Source organism: Canis lupus, chromosome 7 (assembly GCF_048164855.1).
Source record: "Canis lupus baileyi chromosome 7, mCanLup2.hap1, whole genome shotgun sequence".
In the NCBI taxonomy this organism is placed as follows: Eukaryota; Metazoa; Chordata; class Mammalia; order Carnivora; family Canidae; genus Canis; species Canis lupus.
Window position 1 is genome coordinate 63,752,146 of NC_132844.1, and position 22,566 is coordinate 63,774,711.

The 22,566-nt window shown below is 50.3% G+C and overlaps 2 protein-coding genes across 11 annotated transcripts in view; one reads left to right on the top strand and one right to left on the bottom strand.

Moving 5' to 3' along the window:
- MOCS1 (molybdenum cofactor synthesis 1) overlaps window positions 1–15,433 on the top strand; it is a 34,757-nt gene extending 19,324 nt beyond the window's left edge. The window contains exons 4-11 of one of the 4 annotated variants that reach the window (XM_072833143.1): window positions 5,023–5,187; window positions 7,605–7,666; window positions 8,013–8,124; window positions 8,541–8,653; window positions 9,038–9,148; window positions 11,413–11,533; window positions 12,057–12,119; window positions 13,892–15,433. In XM_072833143.1, the coding sequence (XP_072689244.1) occupies window positions 5,023–5,187; window positions 7,605–7,666; window positions 8,013–8,124; window positions 8,541–8,653; window positions 9,038–9,148; window positions 11,413–11,533; window positions 12,057–12,112 (740 nt within the window). In that variant the 3' untranslated portion in view covers window positions 12,113–12,119; window positions 13,892–15,433. The remainder of the gene's footprint in view (window positions 1–5,022; window positions 5,188–7,604; window positions 7,667–8,012; window positions 8,125–8,540; window positions 8,654–9,037; window positions 9,149–11,412; window positions 11,534–12,056; window positions 12,120–13,891) is intronic. The other 3 variants (XM_072833140.1, XM_072833141.1, XM_072833142.1) reach the window with 3 other exon arrangements.
- Window positions 15,434–16,032: 599 nt separating this feature from the next.
- DAAM2 (dishevelled associated activator of morphogenesis 2) overlaps window positions 16,033–22,566 on the bottom strand; it is a 115,625-nt gene continuing 109,091 nt past the window's right edge. For all 7 annotated transcript variants that reach the window (XM_072833133.1, XM_072833134.1, XM_072833135.1 and 4 more), the window contains 4 exons: window positions 21,811–21,871; window positions 20,517–20,648; window positions 19,321–19,491; window positions 16,033–19,099 (listed from right to left, as the gene is read on the bottom strand). In XM_072833133.1, coding sequence (XP_072689234.1) covers window positions 18,878–19,099; window positions 19,321–19,491; window positions 20,517–20,648; window positions 21,811–21,871 — 586 coding nt within the window. In that variant the 3' untranslated portion in view covers window positions 16,033–18,877. The remainder of the gene's footprint in view (window positions 19,100–19,320; window positions 19,492–20,516; window positions 20,649–21,810; window positions 21,872–22,566) is intronic.

Sequence of the window (22,566 nt, forward strand, 5' to 3'; positions counted from 1 at the left end):
GGGCAGGGAGCATTAGTTGTTCTTCTCAAAGGTCTCCTTAGTTTAGCTGGTAAATTTTTTCCCCTGAGGATATTAGCTATTCTGTATGGCACTGTTTAATGGAAAAAGCTTTAAGGCCAGATCTTAATCTCTGATGGGCCCATGGGGCTGAAGAACGGAGAATATCACAGTTATTACTCATGTTTGTAGTCTCCCTACCAAACAACTGGGCTTGCCATGTATGACTGCATAAGTCGTACACTACACGACTCCAGGAAGCACTGCTATTCATTTACATTATGATGAGAATGGCACCTCCTACCATTACATAATATTATGTAATATTATGTAATATGGCAACCCTACAGGTCTTCGCCTTCAGACCATCAGAGAGAAGCAGATTTGGCTTCAAGGAGGTAGTACCCTTGATTTTAGTCTACCAGTTCTGGGGCTTTGGTGGGGGGTGAATGAGGAATGAATGCCTAAGGATGTTGTCTTCAACTCCTCTTCCAGAAGGACTCTGGCAGATTCCTTGAGTTTACCTCCGGTGGATTCCCCAGCTGAGTGCTCTGGGGTGCTTGACACCGATTTCTTCAGGGAAGGGACAAACGATGATTGTTCTGAGGCATCAGTGGGTGAAGGCAGAAGCTTGAACTGCCTTATTTTCCTTGAACTGTTTACCTTCTTTGCCATTTGCCTTCAACTCCAGGCTATAAATGCCCTCCCCACAGCAGTTCAAAAGCACTGTCCTCCCGGTGTTCCTCGAGATTTTCATTTTTTACAGTTCCGAGATTCTATGTTTCTTCAGAGTTGATTTGGTAGAGGGAGACAACTACTACTAATTTTGCATATTTTACTTTCCCACAGTAAAGCTCTTTGCTTTCTTTTGTTCACATTAAAAATTAAAACTGGGGACGCCTGGGTGGCTCGGTGGTTGAGCATCTGCCTTTGGTTCAGGTTATGGTCCTAGGGGTCCTGGGATTGAGTCCCGCATGGGAGGGTCCCCACAGGGAATCTGCTTTTCCCTCTGCCTATGTCTCTGCCTCTCTCTTTGTCTCTTATGAATAAATAAAATCTTTAAAAAAATTAAAATTGCCAGTTATTATACCAGCAGAAATGGGTTTATTCAGGGATGAACGAGAATTGCAATCTGGGGTAGACAAGCTGTAGCAAAACCAGAGGCGAGTCCGGAGAAGAAAAGCAGAAGTAGGGTTTTTTTATGGAGAAAAGGAGTAAATAGGAAGGCTGCTATAAATGAAAAGTCCATTGGAGTCAACAGGAGTTAGAAGTATACTGGCTTCTCACTGGCTGAGCTGCTGCCAGGTGGAAAAGGAAAGTGTTTCATTCCCCAGCTGGAAAAGTAAAGTAGTATCCACTTGCAAGGTCAAGTCCCTTTCTTCCTGTTGGGTGTACAAGTGACTCTGAGTGGTAGACCATGAGGGCTCCCTCCCGCTGCCAAAACCTCCCAACTTCATTTTAGTGGAGTTTCCCAGAATTAATTTTGATGTTTTTAAAACAACAGCTTTTATTTTTAAACTATTATTTTCTTGTTACAAGAATAATGCATGTTTATTTTAAATAAACAAAAAAGATGTCACTACTGCCCTATTGCAACAACTGTCCACATTTTGGTTTGGTGAACTGCCTGTCTTTTTGCTTTGTATCTAGTTTCTACCTGCTGTTTTCAACCTGGACTAATATAGCATGTATATTTCCCAACCTCCCTAACATGATTTTACAGTCATGTTTGGTTATATAACATTCCATTACCTAGACAAAGTATAATTTAGCCAGTTTTCTGTTGTTGGCTATCTGGATGATTTCCCTCTTCCTTTTATTGTGTATTGTTCTTTAATAAACATTCTTGCGAATAAATATTGTTCACATCCTTAATTATTTCCTTAGATTAAATTCTTAGAAGTGAAATTTCAGATCACAGGCTTCATAAAGTTCCACAAACTAATTCTCTCCAGATACAGAGCTTATCTCCAGAAAAGTTATATAATTAATATAGTCTTACATCAGGAGCATGTGCTTTTCCACACACCCCTACTTAAGCTGGGTGTTAATTTTGTGATCTGCTGTTGGCTTTTTCTCAATCCAGCTTCATTAGGGCACTGTACTTTGGTTTCTGCACTCGTGTAGAGCTGAGTTCACCAAGATTCTTGCATCCAAAGAGTTTGAAATAAATTTTACCTCTAGATAAGTAAGTATAAGAATCACCTATAGGGATCCCTAGGTGGCTCAGCAGTTTAGCGCCTGCCTTTGGCCCAGGGTGTGATCCTGGAGTCCCGGGATCGAGTCCCACATCGGGCTCCCTGCATGGAGCCTGCTTCTCCCTCCACCTGTGTCTCTGCCTCTCTCTCTCTCTCTGTGTGTCTCTCATGAATAAATAAATAAAATCTTTTTAAAAAATCACCTATAATCCTTCTGATCAAAGATAGCTACTATGGACATTTTTACACAGTATTTTTTCTCTAGACTTAAATGGAAGCCCTTGTTTTTTGTTTTTTTGTTTTTTGGCTTTTTTTGTCCCATTCTGTTGCTTTTTGTATACAGTTATGGGAGCATTCCTTTGCTCAATTCCAGCTTGCTTATTTGCTGATCATAAGTGTCCATTCTGTCTTTCCATCTAGTTTTTTTTTTTTTTTTTTTAAGGTTTTTCTATTTGAGTGGATGCTCAACTGACTGAGCCATGCAGGCGCCCTAGTTTTTTTCTTTCTATAACTGTCCTTTCATTTTCAAGAGTTGTAATTCATTCTTGTTCTTGTTTTCAGGATATAATATTTGTCCTCCTGAGGGTATTAACTGTGATTTTTTTGACATATAATTCACATATAACATTGTTAGTTTCAGGTGTACAGCAGAGTGATTCAATATTTGTATACATTGCAAAATGAAAACCACAATAAATCTGGTTAACATCCATCACTACACATAATTATTTTTCTTCTGATGAGAACCTTTAAGATCTACTGTCTTTGCAACTTTCAAATATAAAACACAGTATTATTAACTGTAGTCACTGTGCTGTACATCACCATGACTTATGTATTTTATAACTGATATGTATACCTTTGACCATCTTCACCCATTTTGCTCACTCCCTGTTCCTCACCTCTGGCAATTACCAATCTGTTTTCTTTATCTGTGAATTTAAGTGTTTTTTGTTTTGTTTTGTTTTGTTTTGTTTTTTTGGTGTGTGTGTGTGTGTGTCTGTGTCTGTGTGTGTGTGTATGTGTGTTTTGGTTTTAGATTCCACATATAAGTGAGATCATATGGTATTTGTCTTTCTCTGTCTGACTTATTCCATTTACCTTATGCCTTCAAGGTCCATCCATGTTGTTATGGATGGCAAGACTTCCTTTTTTATGGCTAAATACCATTACATTGTGTATGTGTATGTGTGTATTTTTTATTTGTTCATCATCAGTGAACATTTAAGTTGTTTTCCATGTATTTGCTTTTGCAAAGAATGTTGCAGTGAACAATGGAGGTACATGTATTTTTTTCAAGTTAGTGGGGGTTTTTTCCCCAGTTTTTGTCATGAAAGGGTGTCAAATTTTGTCAGATATTTTTTCTGCATCTATTGATGTGGTCATCTGATTTTTTTTTTAAAGATTTTATTTATTTATTCATGAGAGACACATAGAGAGATGCAGAGACATAGGCAGAGGGAGAGACAGGCTCCCTGCAGGGAGCCTGATGTGGGACTCAATCCCGGGACCCCAGGATCACACCCTAAGTAGAAGGCAGACACTCAACCACTGAGCCACTCAGGCGTCCTGATGGTCATCTGATTTTTAACCTTCATTTTCTCTATGTAGCATGTATCACGTTGATTTTGTGAACATTGAACCATCCTTGCATCCCTGGAATAAATTCCATTTGATCATGATGTATGATCCTTTTTATATGTCGTTGCATATGGTTTGCTAATACTTTGTTGAGGATGTTTATTCATGTAACCCCAGTTTTTTAAAAGAATCATCTTCTGTTATCTCTGTCACTTTTCCTTCCTCTTTCATTCTTCTGTTTGTGGAATTTATCTTTCTTATGCAACATTCTCCTTACATGTGTGCTGACTATTGGCTCTGTACTTATCTCAGTGTCCAAGGCTTCTGTTGGCCTGACTGCCACTGCTGTTTCCATTCATGCTGGTTGCCCCCACTCCTTTCAACTAGCTTAAGTACTCTAGCCTTGGGGTAAAAGCTGCAGCCTTCCCCCTGCACGCAGGGATGGAGGGAGACCAATTTATCCAGCTCAGGCAAATTTAGTTCTCCAGACTGACAACCTGCTTGACATGCATAGGGTCCTTCCTACTTCCTGTATAGGTGAATGCAAAGTTTGGGGTGTATTAGTCCCGCTCCTACTTTGTATAGAACCTTCCGTATGTGCTTTGGGGTGTGGTTTCTTTAATCTGCGGGAGCCTATCTGCTTTCTATCTCTCAGGGTTCTTCCACTTGGGCCATTGAAGGCATTCTTTCTTACCTTCCAGCTCTATTGTGGACTCTTTCTTTGTCCTTTTGTTATGTCTAGGGATTTGGGGAGGAGGCGGTTTAGCAAATAATCCAAACACTTCTTTGTTTCTCATGTGCAGAGTATGAGGACCTGTGAGTAGGTTTACCAAGAGCAGTCTTGGAGTCAAGGACACAGGGATTTGAATCTCAGCTGTTTTTATTAGCTGTGTGATTTCAAGCGATTTCATAATCTCTCCAAGCCTCTCTTGCCTTATCTATTAAATGGGGATAATCCTTGTTGTGAGGCTTCAATGAGCTAAGGCACATAAAGCCCTCAACAGGGCTTCTAGCAGAATGAACACTCAATATGTAATCTTTTGGTTATTTTTGTCAGAGTTTTTATTTTTCTATTTTTTTTTTATTAAGCTAAGCCCAGTTAATAGAGGAGTACAGAGAACCCCTTTTCTATCCACCTTATTTAGACTTGGAATTTTTTCTTCCAGCCCTTTTCTGGGACCTCACTAGAAAGAAACAGACTGACCATACACACCACACCCCCACCCCCATCCTGTTCTCTCTACAGCTCAGCTCCACCAGCTAGAAGGGCTGAGGACCATTGGCATCACCACCAACGGCATCAACCTAGCCCGGCTGCTGCCTCAGCTTCAGAAAGCTGGTCTAAGTGCCATCAACATCAGCCTGGACACCCTGGTGCCAGCCAAATTTGAGTTCATTGTTCGCAGGAAAGGTGAGCAGATGTGGTTTATAGTGGAGGGTGGCCCTCCCAGGCTGCTCCTCCCACAGAGCTGAGGAGCTGTGGCTGGTGCCAAGCAAGGAGCCTGGTTGCTCCCTTTTGGTGTCTGAGCTACAGATAAACCTAGGAATTCATTCCTTACTCCTCACACTCATCAAATGTCCTCTGTCTCTATAGCCACACCTTTGGGGAAATTGGGGGATCAGATGCTAAGACCTGTGGTGACCTGTCGCCCTCTGCCCTGCCCCCAGTTTGCCTAGGACTGGGCACGTTGCTAGTATACAGGCCTTTCTATTTTATTTTATTTTTTTTTAAATTTTTTATTTATTTATGATAGTCACACACACAGAGAGAGAGAGAGAGGCAGAGACATAGGCAGAGGGAGAAGCAGGCTCCATGCCGGGAGCCTGACGTGGGATTCGATCCCGGGTCTCCAGGATCGCGCCCTGGTCCAAAGGCAGGCACTAAACCGCTGCACCACCCAGGGATCCCAGGCCTTTCTATTTTAAAACCAAGATAGCCCCTGACGGATGGGGACAAGTTGGTGACCATATAATGAGATCTGAGGAGATGTGGGGCAGCCCGAGGTGGAAGCAGCTGCCTTGAGGTGCCAGGGTCAAGGTCAGCATTGCCAGGCAGGGGTCCTGCAGTGGCACTTCCATGGCATCCTCCCTACCAGGCTTTGTCCGGGAGGGCACAGGTGGGGGAGGTGGAGCAGCCTTGAGCCCCAGGTCTCATTAGATCAGCACCCAGTGGCTCTTGGGCCGTAGGCTTCAGTTTGGGGTGGGAAGTACCCAGGGTTGGATGCCCTTTGAGTTGGGATGGTGGTATATAACTGAGAGTTCTCTGCAAGATCAAGAGACTCAGCGATCCCTCCCTTTCTTTAGAAACAGCTTCTAGCTCCCAGTTCCACTTTCTCTTTCCCCTGCTCCATGGTGTGACTCTCTGTTTACACCATCCGGGTGTTAAGGATGTGCTAATGGAGTCTTTGCCCTCTGGAAAGAGCTGCTTCAGGTGCTGCGAAGGAGACAGAGACACACAGGCACACAGGACATTGCTCTGCCTTACAGGCCATGAAGGGCCAAAATGCATGCTGCTACTAGGCCACCTTTGTTTGTCTTGTGTTGATTAAAGAGCTACAGGGAAGGAGAGAGAACTTCTAGCAGAGAAGACGTGGAGGGCTCCATGGAGGAGGCATTGACTCTGGGCCTTGAGGAATGGGGAACAGAGAGAGGAGTTGGATCAAGGGAGCTCACTTTGAAGGGGAAAGGCACTCGGGAACCTGTGAGGGCGCTGAGGTGGGAAAGTTGAAAGTGTATTTGTGGGTTTCACCCCCTCCCCGACATCCACATATCCTCTGCCTCCTTGTCTCATTTCCTAGAACCGAGGATTGGAGACAGTAGATCTTGACATCAGATCTGCCTTCCCATTTACACTTCTATGTTCACCACCCCTTTTTGGAGGTGGAGTGCTTTATAAAAGAAGAAGCTTCTAGATTATCATAACAGCAGTTTATATGAAAACTGCACCTTCCTCTTGTTTCCCTGCCTCACTGAGCCATCTAAAAATGCTGCAAGGAAACCCTGGGGTCCATCCTCTGGCCACCCTCCGCCAGGGGAATGGCCCAGCTGTGAATCACACACAATCACCAGGCTGTGCTGAGGGGGCGGGGGAGGGGCCAGCATGCAGGAGGCCCTCAAATGCTTGGGCAGAGGAGGGAGCAGAGAGTGAGAAGCAGCCTGGGATCCCAGGTACTGTGGGTTAACCACAGAGATGGGAGAATCACGTGAGGACTAATCGCTCACTGGCCCCAGCACAAAGGACTGACAAGGGAGACCGGAAACCTGCATTCTAAGGTACACAGCGTGAGGCCTCCAGTGGGACACCACCTCTTCTTAGGGTCTCAGTTTTGCCGCTTAGACAATCAGAGGGGTCACCTAGATCAGGATTGGCACATGATAGACCACCAGCCAAATCCAGCCCCCTGCTTGTTTTTTTTTTTTTTAGTTTTTTGTTTTTGTTTTTGTTTTTTAATGGGGCTGGGAGCCAAGAATGAATTTTACAGATCATATTTGTAATCAATTTGATGTTAGAAAACATTAATTATGAACTCCCAGCTAAGCAAAATATTATCGCAGCAAAAAGAATTCCATTCTTCCATTCTATGTGTAGAGCTGTATTTTAAAAGATTGTACTTAATTATCAGATTCCGAAATTATATAGTCTTATACAGGATACACCTAATAATATCCCCAATTTCACCTCTCGGCCTACAAAGCCTAAAATATTTACTATTTGGTCACTGGACTTGGTGGTCTCTGAGGCTCCTTACAGATCTGGTGCTTCCCTCTGGGTGTAAGGGGGGCAGGGAGAGGGAGAAAGTTTCCAGACCCTTCTCTCCCTCCTTGCAGGCTTCCACAAGGTCATGGAGGGCATCCACAAGGCCATCGAGTTGGGCTATAGCCCTGTGAAGGTGAGGACCTGCTGTTGCTTTTGACCTCTGACTTCGGCCCCCCACCCTGGCTAGGCCTCCTGCTGCCAGCATCTGGCCCATGGCAGGCAGCTCCTCGCCCTGGCTGGTGCAGCTGTACCGTACCCTCATCACTTCCTTGCCCACTGCATCCAGCATGCCCCTGACCTCTTGGAGGGGAGAAAACCAGTGACCCCCATTGCATCCCCAGCTTAAGAACTGGGCGGGGAGAGATACAAGGAATGGGCCCTCCAGTAGAGAGCCTAGGCAAGTGCCAGACCCCTGAAGGTCATTCCTTGGAAAAGAACGCAGGGGGAACAAGCCTTGTGGTCCTCTTGTCCCTGCCCAGGTGAACTGTGTGGTGATGCGAGGCCTGAACGAGGACGAGCTCCTGAACTTTGTGGCCTTGACCAAGGGCCTCCCCCTGGATGTGCGCTTCATAGAGTACATGCCCTTCGATGGTCAGTGACCTGGGATGGAGTGGGAAGAGGTTGGGTCTGGCAGCAGAGCTAGACCAGCACCATGCTGAGACCGTGGTGCAGGGATGCTGAGGACCCTGGGAAGGGTTGAGTGGGGTGGACAAGGTCTGGCTGGCCCTGTGGGTGCTGGTGACCCTGGGCCCCACTGTGTGTATGGGAATTTCTCTGGGAATAATGGGTAGGGGCCTCTGCAGGCGTGCCAGGCCTAGGGATCTGATTGGGGGTTAGAGGCATCTCTGAGTCGAGTGTGGGTATGGTGTGATTCACCTGCTTTAGGCAGGGCCTCTGGCTCTCCTATTCAAGAGGCAGAACTGATTCTTGGGTTCTGTGGGAGGGTGGACCTAAAGACCCCAGGCTCCTGCAACTCTGTGACTCTGTGGCTTCCAACCCCAATACAGGCAACAAATGGAACTTCAAGAAGATGGTTAGCTACAAGGAGATGCTGGACACCCTCCAGCAGCAGTGGCCAGAGCTGGAGAAGCTGCCTGAGGAGGAATCCAGCACAGCCAAGGTTGGGGGCAGTAGGGGTGGGCCTGGGTAGGGAGGAGGACCATGGGGCATCTGGCATATAACAAGAGGCCGACTGTGTCGTCACAGCTGCCTCCACCCTCGTGGCCAGAGCAGTAGGCTGGGTAGGGTGCAGATGTGAGTACCTTGTCTTAAACCACACTTCAGTAAGTGGTGGAGACATGCTGTGGCCACACTGCCCACGTGCCTCCAAAAACATAGTAGGTTTGCTGTCAGGCCAGGTGCAGGCAGAGAGCTCATAGGTCCTCCATTGTGTCAGAGTCTTCTGTTGTCTGGGGACCTTGGGTGCTCCCTTCCTCGGGAGCTGGGCCTGTCCTGGGCCTGTCCAGCCCCATCCCCTCAGTGGCCCTTTCCCTCCTCACCCCAGGCCTTTAAAATCCCTGGCTTCCGGGGCCAGGTCAGCTTCATCACATCCATGTCTGAGCATTTCTGTGGAACCTGTAACCGACTACGAATCACAGCTGATGGGAACCTCAAGGTAAGTATCCCTTTCCTCACAAGGGACCCCTTGCCACTTGTGTGTTGGGAATATTTCTTCCCACTTGTACCCCCAATTGGAGGGGAGACCAACAGGACACATGGTGCAGATGGCGAAATAGTGTCAGTTTGGGGAGAGCACGGGGGCTGAAGGTGACAGCGAACCCATGGCCTGCTGTCCTGGGGCTCCTGAAGTAACTTCCAGGTGATTGGGAGCCACTTGCCGGGACTTAACGTTACCAGGGTGGGCAGGGGAGAAGTGAAGGGTCAATGTGCCCTGGATGGGCCCCATTCCAGGCCCAGGGCTCAGATCTGAAACCAGTGACTGTTATTCACATCTGATCAGCACATCCTGTGCCTTCAGCCCTTTGGAGAGTGTCAGAGAGGCAGAGACATAACCAGTCCTTGTAGAGGTAAAGTCTTATGGTTAAGAGCAAACAAAGGGCTGATGTGTGGCAGTACGTAAGTCTTTGTCAGAGGAGTGGCCAGACAGGCTGTAAGGGGGGCAGGACTTGAGGGAGCACATTATGGACACCGATGACCTTGAAGGATAGAGAGGGGAGGGCAAGAGAAGGGAGGACACCTGTCTGGAGTTCATACTGACAAGGCTAGGGCAGGTCAATGCCAGGTCTGGGGAAATCACATGGTAGAGGACTTGAATGCCCAGGTAAAAGGTACAGCACAGCGTGTGTTCTGTTGACAGTAGGGTGCTGTGCTGGACAAGGGGGAGACATGACTCCTGTTCATGTTTGAGGAAGAATAACCAACTGGTTGAATTTGGAAACAGGAAGACTAGTCAGATGGCCACTGAACAGTGTTCCGTGTAGGTAAGAATGTGAGGCGAGGATGGGAAGGAAGAATGAAGGAGCTTGGAAACACATGTGGAAGACCACAAGAAGGCATCCAGGGGCTGGTCGGCTTTGGGAACTATTCAGCATTGGGAAGGAGGGTGATCGGAGTTCAGATGCATTGAGCTTGACATCCAGGGACCATCCAGCACTTGTTCAAAAGCCAGGGGAGTTTTCTAGGCTGGAGATGTGGAATTGCCATAAAGTATGGATGGCATCTGTGTAGTCAGGACCCCTGCAGGACACGGTGGGGTGGAGTTCTGAAGAGAGGCTATTTATAGTGTGGGGAGAGTGTGACTCAGAAGAGATGTTGAGGCACCTGAGGGGCAGCAGCAGACAGCTGCTCCCACCTGGGATCTGGGAGGAAGTGGTGTCACAGGGGCCCACGGAGAGCTGTATAGCCTGGCGGAGTGGCCACCGGGCTGGAGCTGGGGCTGTGGAGGGGAATAGTCACTGCCTGAGATGTCTGAGCCTGGAAGAAGCAGGATAGAAATGCCCAATCTTTCTTTCCTTTCACTCTCCAATCTCCCACCAGCCAACTCAGCCAGAAGCCAGCTAGAGGGGATCCCGGAAGGTGGACCCCTGGGGGCAGAGGGTGGGCCCGGTGAGGGAGTGAGTGGTGAGGAATAGCCAGCAGGGTAAAGTAGGTATACCTCCTTCTACTTAGGTTCTGTTTGTATCTTCTCTGGTGCTCTCGGCTCTCAGAGGCTTCTCAGACATTCCTCTGTCCTGTGTCCACGATGCCTTCTACAGAGCTGGCACACAGTAGGTGCTTTATAAAGCTTTGTGGGAGGAGGGTAGGTATCTCTCCTGCTGGGACTGCCTCATCCACCCCTGAGCCCCCGAGCAGCCAGCCTGTCTCAGAAGCTAGAGAGTGTCGAGTTTGAGTGGCTTCAGGATGCCACCCTCACCAGGTCTGTGCTGTTCAGCCATCCATCCAGGTTACAAACTGCAGTGTGTGCAGGGCCAGGCCAGTACAGTCCGTGAGTGTAGGGATCAGGAGGAGACGGGGGTGAAATGGGATGTTCGTGCCACATGCAGGGGGACTGCCAGGATTGGGAGTCCATGCTCAGGCAATAAAGAGGCTACTCTAGGGAATGTCTCAGGAGAAGGTTTGCATCTGGATTTTTATGTGGCATCTCTGTTGGCAACTGTTTTTTATAGTATGCTCTATAGGCTGAAGGTAACATGACTGTGAATCAGAGATACAGGCCTCGGGACGTCTGGTTCCACTTTTTGCCCTTCCGGCCTCTCTGACTTCACCATCCAGCACCTTCTATCCCTCACTGCAGGAAGTCCCACCTTGAGTATGACCCAGCTGCTGGCACTCAGCCCACGGGGGAACTCTAGGGACGGGGGCCAAGGCTCGGAAACAAGGGAGGCATGCTCTCCTCACCCCCATGGTGACCACCCACAGGTCTGCCTCTTCGGGAGCTCAGAGGTGTCTCTACGGGATCACCTGCGGGCAGGGGCCTCCGAGGAGGAGCTGCTGAGGATCATCGGGGCCGCTGTGGGCAGGAAGAAGCAGCAGCATGCAGGTAAGGGGTGGGCACGGGGCAGGCCAGGCTGGCTGCTGAGTGGGCCGGAGGGGCTGAGGGGACAGAGCAAAGCTTGGCAGGAAGCCAGCGGGACTCAGTGACATCTTGGCACCCAGTCCCTCCTGTGGCACCTGGAGACTGGGGGTGTGGTGATGGTTCTCTCCTCCCTCCGGAGCATTGGCACAGCAGAGCCTGTGCAGGAGAGGGTACTCTGAATTCTCCTGGGCTGTTTTATTGGAGAGAGGGGATGTGGTGGTGGGGGGGGCCACTGTACCTGTCTCATCCCACACATTGCCTTCTCTCAGGAGGGTGGGGTCCTGGGCATCCACAGAATATGCTGGCTCTGTCATGGGTGACCTTGCAGTGCATAGCAGGGGCTTTTTGTCAGGGCGCACTTCAGTGATTGCATGTCCCTGGGTCGTCCTACCTCTGTGTCAGCCTGAGAGTGAACTCTCCTTTCCCACCCCTCCCTTCCCCCTTTCCTACTTTCCTCCCCCACCCCCCCATCTCTCCCTTACCCCAGGCATGTTCAGTATTGCCCAGATGAAGAACCGGCCCATGATCCTCATCGGTGGGTGACCCATCAGTACGTAACCACTCACCCTTGTCACTGGGGGATCCCGTGGGGTGGGGCCCCTGCCCTAAGCCACCCCCAGATCCTGCATTTCATCCTGATGTTCTCATCATGTGTTTCTTGTACTCCTCCTCCATCTCCTCTCACCCTTCCAGTTTTACTGTGTCTTCTCTTCCCCGTTCATTGTTCCCCCTCACTCTGTATACACAGAAATCATCATTCTGTCTTACCAGAAATTGGGGCAGGGGGCCTTCCAGATTTATGGTCTATTGTTGTCCTCAGGTTGTTGTCTCCCGAAAGTGGAGCTCCTGGTTAAGATGGAGACCCTGTCCTTGGCTCTAGAACCTCCCAGCCTAGATGCTATTACAGGATCTGGGCAGGGCTTGGGGCAGCCAGCTAAGAATGTTCCTGATCTTTTCAGGAGGAGGCAACCGGGATCTCAACTGCCTAATTCCTTAACTCCTGGAAACTTATATGCATAAAGTCATATGTGTTCTCTGGGGGAACTGGTTGATCCATGAGGAGCTTTAGGGATGCTGCTACTGCTCTGCCAAATGCCCAGACTAGATGAGGAGAGGCCTTGCCCCTTTGGCCACAGCCCGATCTGGGCTTCTGAACTATACCACCAGGCAAGAGAAAGTAGTGAGAAAAACTAGGGAAAGGGATTCTTCTCCAGGGTTTGGAACCAAGTGAGTGAATGCACGGGCCCAGAGGAAGGCAGGCTAGAGTGGGCTGCCTCCCAAACCAGCCTCCCAGAGAAGGGAAGGCAGCTCACCAAAACACTCCACTGGGAAGTCAACTTGACCGTCTCTCTTCTTCCCCTCACTTCCAGCATCATAGTCCTATAGTTGGACTTTGACCCATGCTGACACACCTTGATGGCAAGGAGCTGGGGATGCCTTTGTGGAGGAGGGTTGTACCTCTGACATTGGCAAGATGGGGACCCAAACCTGGGAAGCCAGAAGTTGGGAGGCCTATTTGCTTCATAAGATCTATTACTCCTCTCAAGGACATAGAATAATAAGCTGGTCTGATTTCTATAAAACCAGGGGTTGCCTGGAACAGGACCTGCGACTTTCATGTGCACGTGAATCACTTGGGGCTATTGTCATTTCGGAGTTGGATTTGGGAAGTCTGGGCCATGTTTCTACACTGGACCACCCTTTGAGTACCAGGAGCCTACAAGGCTCCCAAGGCCCTCGGCACCATTTGGATTGGCCTGTCACTCCGTGGGTTCTTCTGATGTCCTTGAGGGGGCCTGAAAGAGCTTGTTGAAATAGATACAATATTTCCCTTACTATCTTCCCTGGACACCAGGTACTTATTATTTACCCTGCATAGAGAATGTAAAGAGGAGTAACTGTGATTGGTAATTCAGTCTGAGACCTCACTGTAGCTTCCAGAAAATGCAGTGACCGAGAGAGGTCATGTGATCAGGCTGCAGCCTCAGACTTTAGGTGATTCTGAAGAGAACTTCAACGACAAGGGAGTTGGTGGGGAGGGGAGCCCAGGAGTGCACCCACTGCCCCCCATGGGCCCAGGAACACTGCTGCACACCGCCTGCCATGGGGGGCTGCAGACCTGTATCCCGGGGCTCTCTGTCTGCATACCTCCTGCTTTCTCTCCTCACTACACTCCTTGCTCCTCACCCCTCTCTTCTCCAGTGTGGAAGCAAGAACTCAGGGTGGGCAGGGAAAGGGTGGGAGAAGAGGTGGGGTGGGGGACGACAAAAAACCCTTCCTTTTTGGACTCCGTTTCTCTTCTCTTTCCTTCTTGCCTTCCAGAGTTACCTTTGATGCTCCAAGATTCCCCACCAGCCATTCCAAGCATTTCCTCCCAGGACCCCTTTCACGTTCAGGGTATAAGACACAGAGTGAGTTTCTCCAACCGGATGTCGACTTGGTGGAAAGGATGCTGGGTCTCCCGGACCCCTCCTCTGGGCCAACGGTGGTCCAACTCCCCTCAGAGACACTGCAGTTCCCACCTAGACTCAGATGCCAACCCAAAGTGCCTTAGTGCAGTGTCCGGGGCTCCTGCCACCCCCTCAGGACCCCTGCCAACCTCGGACCAACTAACCCATGTGGACACAGAAGGACAGGCAGCTATGGTAGATGTGGGTGGGAAGCCAGACACAGAGCGGGTGGCTGTGGCCTCAGCCGTGGTCCTCCTGGGGCCTGTGGCCTTCAAGCTTGTCCAGGAGAACCAGCTAAAGAAGGGGGATGCCCTGGTGGTAGCCCAGCTGGCCGGAGTCCAGGCCGCCAAGCTGACTAGCCAGCTGATCCCTCTGTGCCACCACGTGGCCCTGAGCCATGTCCAGGTACGGCTGGAGCTGGATGGTGCACGCCATGCCGTGGGGATCCGAGCATCTTGCCGGGCTTGGGGCCCTACCGGGGTGGAGATGGAAGCCCTGACCGCGGCTGCCGTGGCCGCCCTCACCCTATACGACATGTGCAAGGCTGTCAGCAGAGACATTGTGTTGGGTGAGATCAAACTCCTTAGCAAGACTGGGGGTCAGCGGGGGGACTTCCATCGGACTTAGAGCTCTTGCCTCTCACCCCCAGCCCAGCCGGGTCAAGATGGGATGTGGTTCCAGCAAGTTCCTGTAACCCCATCACTGTTTATCTCCAAGGTCAGCCCACCCCTTTCCTGCTATATGATCTAGAGTGACCAGCTCAGCCTCCTGTCAGCCTTCCTGGACACCACAGTCATGGAAGGGGGTCCCCATGAGCAGTGCTAGAGAACTGAAAAATCACATTGTCTGAAGTAGTCCCCAGATAACACGTCCGGTTTCAGACAGCCTAGTCCCTAAATTCCACTTCTCATTTTGGGTTTTCTCTTCTCCTTCTTTGGGAGAGAATAAGGGCTCATGAAGCAGAGGGAACCCACTTTGAGGAGGGAAATGCACGGTTTGCATTAAGAATGTTCCACAAATCCTCTAAAGCAGCTTTGCCTTCCTGAGCCTGGAGCTACAACCCCATCCTTTCCTGCCTCTCCACCACCCCTCTGAAGGGGCCAGTTACCCTCTCCTTTTGCCTGAGTCTGTGTCCCATCAAACTTGCAGGGTTTTGGCTTAACAATTGCACTCATCCTGCTGCCAGCTCCTTTTCCTAGGTCCCTTCCTCTTGAGCAGGACACACATGAGCAGTAGCCCTGGGGATCCCTGACCCAAGCACACATCCCACCCCTGGCCCTGTGCACTGCTGTTCCACCCGCTGCCCACACCCCTTTATTCTGGAACATATCAGGGAAAGAAGAGAGTTGAAGATTGCCTTCACCCTCACAGCGCACAAAATAAAGCCACGATGCCAACTTTGGAGATGCAAGAATGAGGACTATCTGTGCAGAGTGCACCGAGCTGCTGTGAATTCATGCCCACCACCACCCCTCCCCTCCGGGGGAAGAGGAGCAAGAAGGATGCTAGAAAAGCCAAAGGGGCACATTCTCTGAGTATCCCTCGTCTTCCCTGTGGGAGAAGGTGGGAGTGGAGTGGGAGGCCCCAGAGATGTACCCCCTGTAGTGGGTGTCAGGTGGCGGGCTCATCACTGGTTTTGCTATTAGAGATCAAGGGGGTGCACTTAGAGGTTCCTGGTATGCACATCCCCAAACACTGGACTGGTTGGCTGGGCTCCCTTTGTAGAATAGGCGGCTTTGGGTATATCCCCAGTGGCACCCCCTGCCTGCCTCCCCTCTGCCCTATACCCCCGTATGCTGGCGAATGTTTGACAAGCAGCTCTTGGGAAAAGAAAAAGCCAAATTCTTTGGCTGATTTCAAGCTACCAATACAATGTGAATTGGCTTGCAAAACTTTTGAAAATGTAACAGTTGGTGCTCTCAGAGTTGATATGAACTGGCTCCAACCTCCTACTAGCTGTTGACCACTCCCCAGCACACCTCAAGTCCCCGCATGGGAAGAAGGCAGGCTGGATGGGGATGGTACGGATTTAATATTTTTTAGTATTACAATATATTCTTATAAAAATGGTGCAGGTAAAAAGGATGCTGCAGATTTTGTACATTAGCCCCACTTGTCTGAGACAGCTTGGTGAAAGCAGCCGTGGCATGGAGGCGTCCCTGGTAGAGGCTGGAGGAACAGTCATGGCACCCCAGTTGGTAAAAATGGGATGGGGATGGGGAGAGCCTGGACCAGACCCCTTCCCTCTCCAGCTGGAGAATTTTTTCCTCCTGCTGTCCCAAACATGCCTGACTTCCCTCACCGGGGAGGAGGAGCGGGTGCTGCTGCCGAGAAGGGGACAGGTTGGATTAGGTTAACTGAATTTTACAATGAACACAAAATTAGACAGCTGGAGAAATGTACCTGAAGGGGGCAGGTGGGGGAGAGAAGGACACAGGAAAGACTAAGGAACAAATATAGTAGGTGTAAACATTTAGCATATCAAGATACCAACTCGACCATCTCCACGGGGCACCAGCCCGTCCTGGCTGACTCAGATGTGATGGTGCATGGTCCAAGGCACTGTTGTAGATCTGGCTATTCTACTGGCCAGAGCTAGACAATAATAAATAGAAAAGGAAAAATCTTTCGGGGTGAGAAGCCTGAGCCCTGGAACAAGGTATGTGTCCTCTGTAAACAGTTAAACCAAAGTGTGCTTTTCTGTGGATGCAGGATGTCTTGAACAACTTCTATATTCCTTGTCTCTCCTGGTGTGTATCCAGTCTTCCACGGTGAGTGGGAATGCCACAATTCGGACATGCTGTTGGATAGAAGAGGAGCCCTCCCCCATTCTTTGCCCCTATAGGGTAGGTTGGCCTCAGCCCAGCCAGTTTGGGAGAGGACCTTCAGAGAACCGCCCCCCCCACCCCACCTTCCCATCACCAGCTTCTTGCAGCGGGGGCTGTCGGCCATACAGATGGGTATAACAAAGCCCTCTGCAGCTGCCCTTCCTGGAAGCCTTCATCTTGCATTCACCTGGACTCCAGGATGGCCTCTTCCCATCTAGCCTGGCCAGGCCTGCATTTGCTCACATCCCTCCCCCCTTCAAACCAACACACATGCTGGGCTCACTAACCCTATGTTTCTTGTCCCCCGCCCCCGCAGCTACTCTGGCCCTATCTCAGGAGTCTGATGTAGGGAAAAGATAAGCAGCTGAAGAGTGGGCCTAGCCCACCATTGTGGCCACTGGCATTAACCCTGAGCTGGAGAAATAGGTTGGAAGGTGAGAAACAAAGAGAAGGTTAGGAAGATAGAATGGCAAGGAGCTGGTTGATGGAGGGAGGCTGGACTCCGAGGATGATAGGTCAACTCCAGTGGGAAGAAATGTATTGAAAATAAGAGGCTTGATGGAGTTGACCTCTCCTGCCTTCTTTGAGAAGATAGAAGTTTAGTTTAGACATAGCCATTGTTTCACCCCAACCAAGGACAGCTCAAGATGCACAGGACAGACGGTGGGAGTGGATGGGAGGACCAGAATGGACCCCTTGGAAGGCAGACTGAAGAACTGAATTGAGAGGTGGGTCCCAGCCCCCATCTCTGGTACCCAGCTTTCTGCCCTTGTTTCCTCTAGGCAGTGCACCCCCAGGGAAATTGGGCTTTCTCCTCTGTATTCCGCCTCCCTGGCTTCCCCTGCCTGCTCTGGCTCCCAGTCCGAATGCCTCAGAGATTGCATGTAAATACAGAGGGCAGCTCTGGCCCTTTGGATCTTCTCTGGAAGCGACACCCAAGGGCCAGCCTCAGCCAGGTCCACATGGTTTGAAGTGGCCTTCTGCAGGCTGGACAGAGTGGGAGGTCTCCGTGGCGTCTGCCCTGAGGCAGACATTAGAGCAAGAGTTTGGGGTCTGATGAACCTAAAACTGTGGACCAGGGAGCCCGTGAGTCTAGCCAGGCCTTCAAGTGCTGCCCTCTAGTGAGGGGCCATCAGAATGCCCAGCCAACACCTGTGCTGTCCCACATCAAGACAGTGAGTGGGTGGGTTGTGCAGAGGAGGGTTTTGTTCCAGGGTCCTCATGCCCGAGGCACAAGGTGTGGTAATGAGTGGGGTCTTTCTTGAACCCCTTCCCTAACCAGATTCATCAAGTACCTGATCATGAACCATAGTCGTGGGAACCCAAAAGTGAGTGTTCTGAGGTTCAGGATTAGTAAATAGGAGGGAGGTGGCAGTAGGGAAGGAAGGGGGAGAGACTTAAGATATACAAGAGAGGGACTAAAGGGCTTGGGATGTAGGAAACAAGCACTGCTACTCTGTGTCCCGATGACCTGGTCTCTGCATCCTCCTCCCAGCACTTTCTCTGAAACCGATCTAGCTAGACTATCTAATGCCTCTTCCTTCTCCATCCAAGAGGAAACTTTGCCCGCAGCTCAGTGTTCCATTAAAGCCTCTTCTGGGGGATGGGGGCCTGCGTTCTCTCACTCGGGCTCTCAGGGGGCCCACCCCACCATGAATTCCCTCCTGCACATGAAATCTGGACAAGGCCCGTGGACCAGTCCAGTCTAGATCTGGAACAGTTGCGTGCCAACACGTACGTGCCCTTGCTGGGGGTGGGGGTGGGGGTGGGGAGGCAGGGCTCCTTCTGCAGGGCCTACCGGGGCCGTCCAAGTCTGCCTCAGAGGGACCCTGGGCGGCCGGGATGCAGAAAGAGTAACGGAACAGGAGACCTGCGGGGACACCTGGTCCTGCCACACATGGCCCCGCCCCCAGGGCCCAGCCCAGGGCTCATTTAACCCGAGCACCAAATTGTCTAAGGATCACGGCTGCCTCCGCTCAGCCCCTCGGCCCAGCCCCGTCTCCCACCTCCTGCTGTGGCCAGTGCCCAGGTCAATAATTTAGCCTGCTTATGGCCCGTTCCCGGGTGACTTCCAGGGCCTGGCTCCCTGACCGCTTGCGGCTGCGCTTGAGCTTGCATAAGTCCTTGTCAAAAACCTCCCCCGAGCGCAGGGCTGACACCAGGTCATCGAACTCGCCGCCTTCCTCCAGCGTGCTGCCTGCGTGGACCTTCCGCTGCCGCTGCCACCGCTCCCGCTCCCTCTGCTCCTTCAGCTGGAGGAGGAGGAAGAGTGAGAGGCCAGCTGAGGCCAGAGCAGCCACCCACAGCCCAAGTGTCAAATGAACCCTCCAACCGGCCTGTAACTCCAAGGCTGGGCACCTTGATGCCTGTATTCACCACCTGGTCCCACTTTGCTGCTTCCTAAGACAGCCTGTGTCTCCCCACCTCCTACTGCTTTCCCTCAGCAGCACCCCGCTCAGCCCAGCCCTCTCACCATGGCTTCCATGCGCGCCCGCCGTTCCTCCTCCTCCTTCCTCCTCCTCATGGCCTCCAGGTCCTGCCGGGCCTCCGAGAAGGCCTGCAGGAAGGTGTCAAAGATTCCAAAGAACTCATCTGGCTGCATCTTGCTGTCCTGCTCCCCAAAGTGCATAAGGGCCTTGGAGAACTGTGAGGGCAAGAAGGGTTGGTGAGAGTCTCCCCTCAAGCAGGGCGGGCTCGGCCTATGTGGTAGGCTGGGTTACAGTCAGAGTAGAGTCCGGTCCAAGGTTGGGAGGGGGAGACACCTGCTATCATCAGGGCAGGGACAAGGCTAAAGGAGAAGCTTGAGGCTGGTGCCATGGGGAGCTGGGGGATCCCAGCTGGCTGGCAGAGGCTGCCCACAGCCACCAATGGGTCTATTAGGATGTAGGTGTGGGATCGGGAGCTGCAGACCTTGGGAAGTATTTCCTAAGGCCACAAACTCAAAAGGACCCCAGGGATCATATAGTTATTGGGCTAATTTAACTCCCCTGTGCCTCAGTTTCCTCCACTATAACATGGGGACAATAGATCCTACTTCATAGTGTTGTGAGGGTGAAGTGAGTTAATAGATGTAAAGTGTTAGCTATAATTTTATGTGCCAGTCGCTATCCTGACATTTATGGACAGCTACCACCTCTCATTCAGCCCAGAGTGTGCTCCATGCACCAGCATGGGCATCTCAGGCCCCCTCCAGGCCTCCTGAGCGAGGACCCATGTTTTAATAGGACCGCCTACAGATGGGGTCCATGGGGATATTGGTGTTGAGAAGCCAGGAAGAGGCACAGCACCTGTGAGCAAAGCTGAGCTCCTGAGTCAAGATTCTAACCCAGCCGTGTCTATCGCAGCCGGGAAACTTCAGGCAAGTTTCTTAACCTCTCTGGATCTCAGTGTACATAGTTGTCCAATGGGGTAATAACCTTTTAACAATCATAAGGTAGGTCCTGAGACAAATAATGTAAAGGACCACACAGTAGCTACACCTGATGAATAGACTAGGATCTTTGCAACAGAGTTGTTGTTGCTTTTCTTACGGGAATGAGAAAATTATTTATCCTCAAAGCTCTGTGATTCTGGGTTTGTCCCTCTGGGGCATCTGGAATAGCAATGGGTGAGGTGCTGTGTGTTATGTAAAAGGGGCTGTGTCAGACTGGGGGCCTGGGCCACACTTACCTTTTCCCTGGCCTCATTCAGCTGGTCTTCCAGCTCTGAGAAGCTGAAGCTGGAGACGGTGATGAAGTCACTCATGACTGGGACAAACTTGTCATTTGGTTCCCGTACCTGCCGCTTCTGGTATTCCAGCTCCTGAGGAGGGAGAGTGATGTGCTGGTTAGATGGGTACCAGCATAAAAGTCAGGAATTCTGGGGGCCATCACACTTCCCACCCCTCTTGCCTGCCTAGCCTCACAATTCTAAGGGTAGCAAAGATTGTGAGAGTTATCCCTCATACACCACTGCCATCTTTCTTTCTCTAGACCTTTGCTTCCCAGTGTGGTATGGGACCAGCAACAGTATCACCTGGGAAATTTGAAGAAATACAGATTCTCAGGTCCTTCCCCAGGGCTAGGTAATCAGAATCTGCATTTTAATAAAACCCACAGGTGGTGCATATGCAGATTCAAGTGTGGGATGCATTTCTAAATTTTCTAGCTCGTGTGGATCCTGCTGGTCACAGGCCATGCTTTGAGTAGCACTTTAAAAGGGCTATAAATTGGAAATTGGCCCCACCACCATCATAGTGGCAATGAAAAATTATTTCTCATACTTCTCTTCATTCTCTAAGGTCATTTTCCCCTTACCTGCATACCACCCCCATCCCCCAGTAAAGATGGAAAGGGTCTCTAGATCCTAAATGTGGAGGACAAAGGATTGGGACCATTGCCATATGAGACCAGCCCAGCCTAGGGCCAGAGATGAGAATATCTGAGAAGCCATCAGAGCAGGAATGGTGATGACTAGACACACCTGGGCATAGCCCCTGGGCCCACTACTGGCCCAGGAAGAAGAGATATAAGGCAAGAATTTCTGGGGATAGTTGTGCCCAGTGTCCTACACTATGTGCTACCTCCACCTAATTGGCTTCCAAGGGATGTAAATAGTCTTTCTACTTGAATCAGACTTAAGCATGTGGCCAATTTATGGTTCATTCTACTCTAGTGCCCAATAGATGTGCTAGACAGTGACCTGGCCAGTCTCAGATATTTCCTCATTGAGAGTCTAAATTGAAGCCCTAAATAATCCAGTCATCCTTTCCTGAGGGCTAGCTCTGTTGCTGCCTAGCACTTGGTAAAATGATGGATCTCCAGACAGTAGACCCTCTCTGATGCATTTCTGTGTCCCAAAGTTCCTCCTGGGATGCTAGAATAACTGCACAGGGTATAGCCTCCAGCAAAGACACAGGCAGCAGGGGCAGCTTTTGCCTCTAACAGCACCCCCTCAAACCCCAAGCAGGCATAGATGTACTCACCACCTCAACTGCTCTGAGGCCTCTCCTGAGGTTGCCCACCTCCTTCTCCAGCTCCGCCAGGCTGTGGGGAGACATACAGGAAGGAAGAATTGCGGAGAGTGGTTCAGGAAGATGGCAGTGCAAAGTACAATGGCCTTGGAGTCAGTGGACCCATGTTCCAGCCCTGCTTTGGTCACTAATGTGTGGACCTGGCAAATCACCTCGCCTCTGTGCTTCTACAAAATAAAAGGGCTAAAACTTAGGTTCTAAAGATCCTTTCAGATCAGAAATGTTATGCTGAATATTAGGTTTCTAACACATGGCCTCTGACTTGAATTATTTTTAATACCACCAGGTAATACTTAAAATTCTTAACATGGTGTCCTGCATGTGCAGGAAGCATTTGTTGCATATTAACCATTTTCCACTGCACTTCTGCTTTTGTTGGAGATGCTTCTATAAGCCTATGGCTGTTCGAGTCTGTGTTCTTGCCTGTGGCAGATATCATTGGTGACACATCCATATCTCCCTGGATCATCCATCGTAGTGAAGAGTCTTGACTTCCAATGATATGACCACTTTCTCTGGGGCCCAGAGCTACCTCTGCCTATACCTATGGCCAGAGTTATGCTCTGCCCAGTGATACTCAGCCAATGACTGACAGAAAATGGGGTATGCTATCCTAGCTCCCTGACCTCTTGAATAAGTCAAATGAGTGTCCTATGCTGTCTCACAGGCTTCCCTGAAGGGATTAAGCTCCAGCTGATCCAGAGGTAA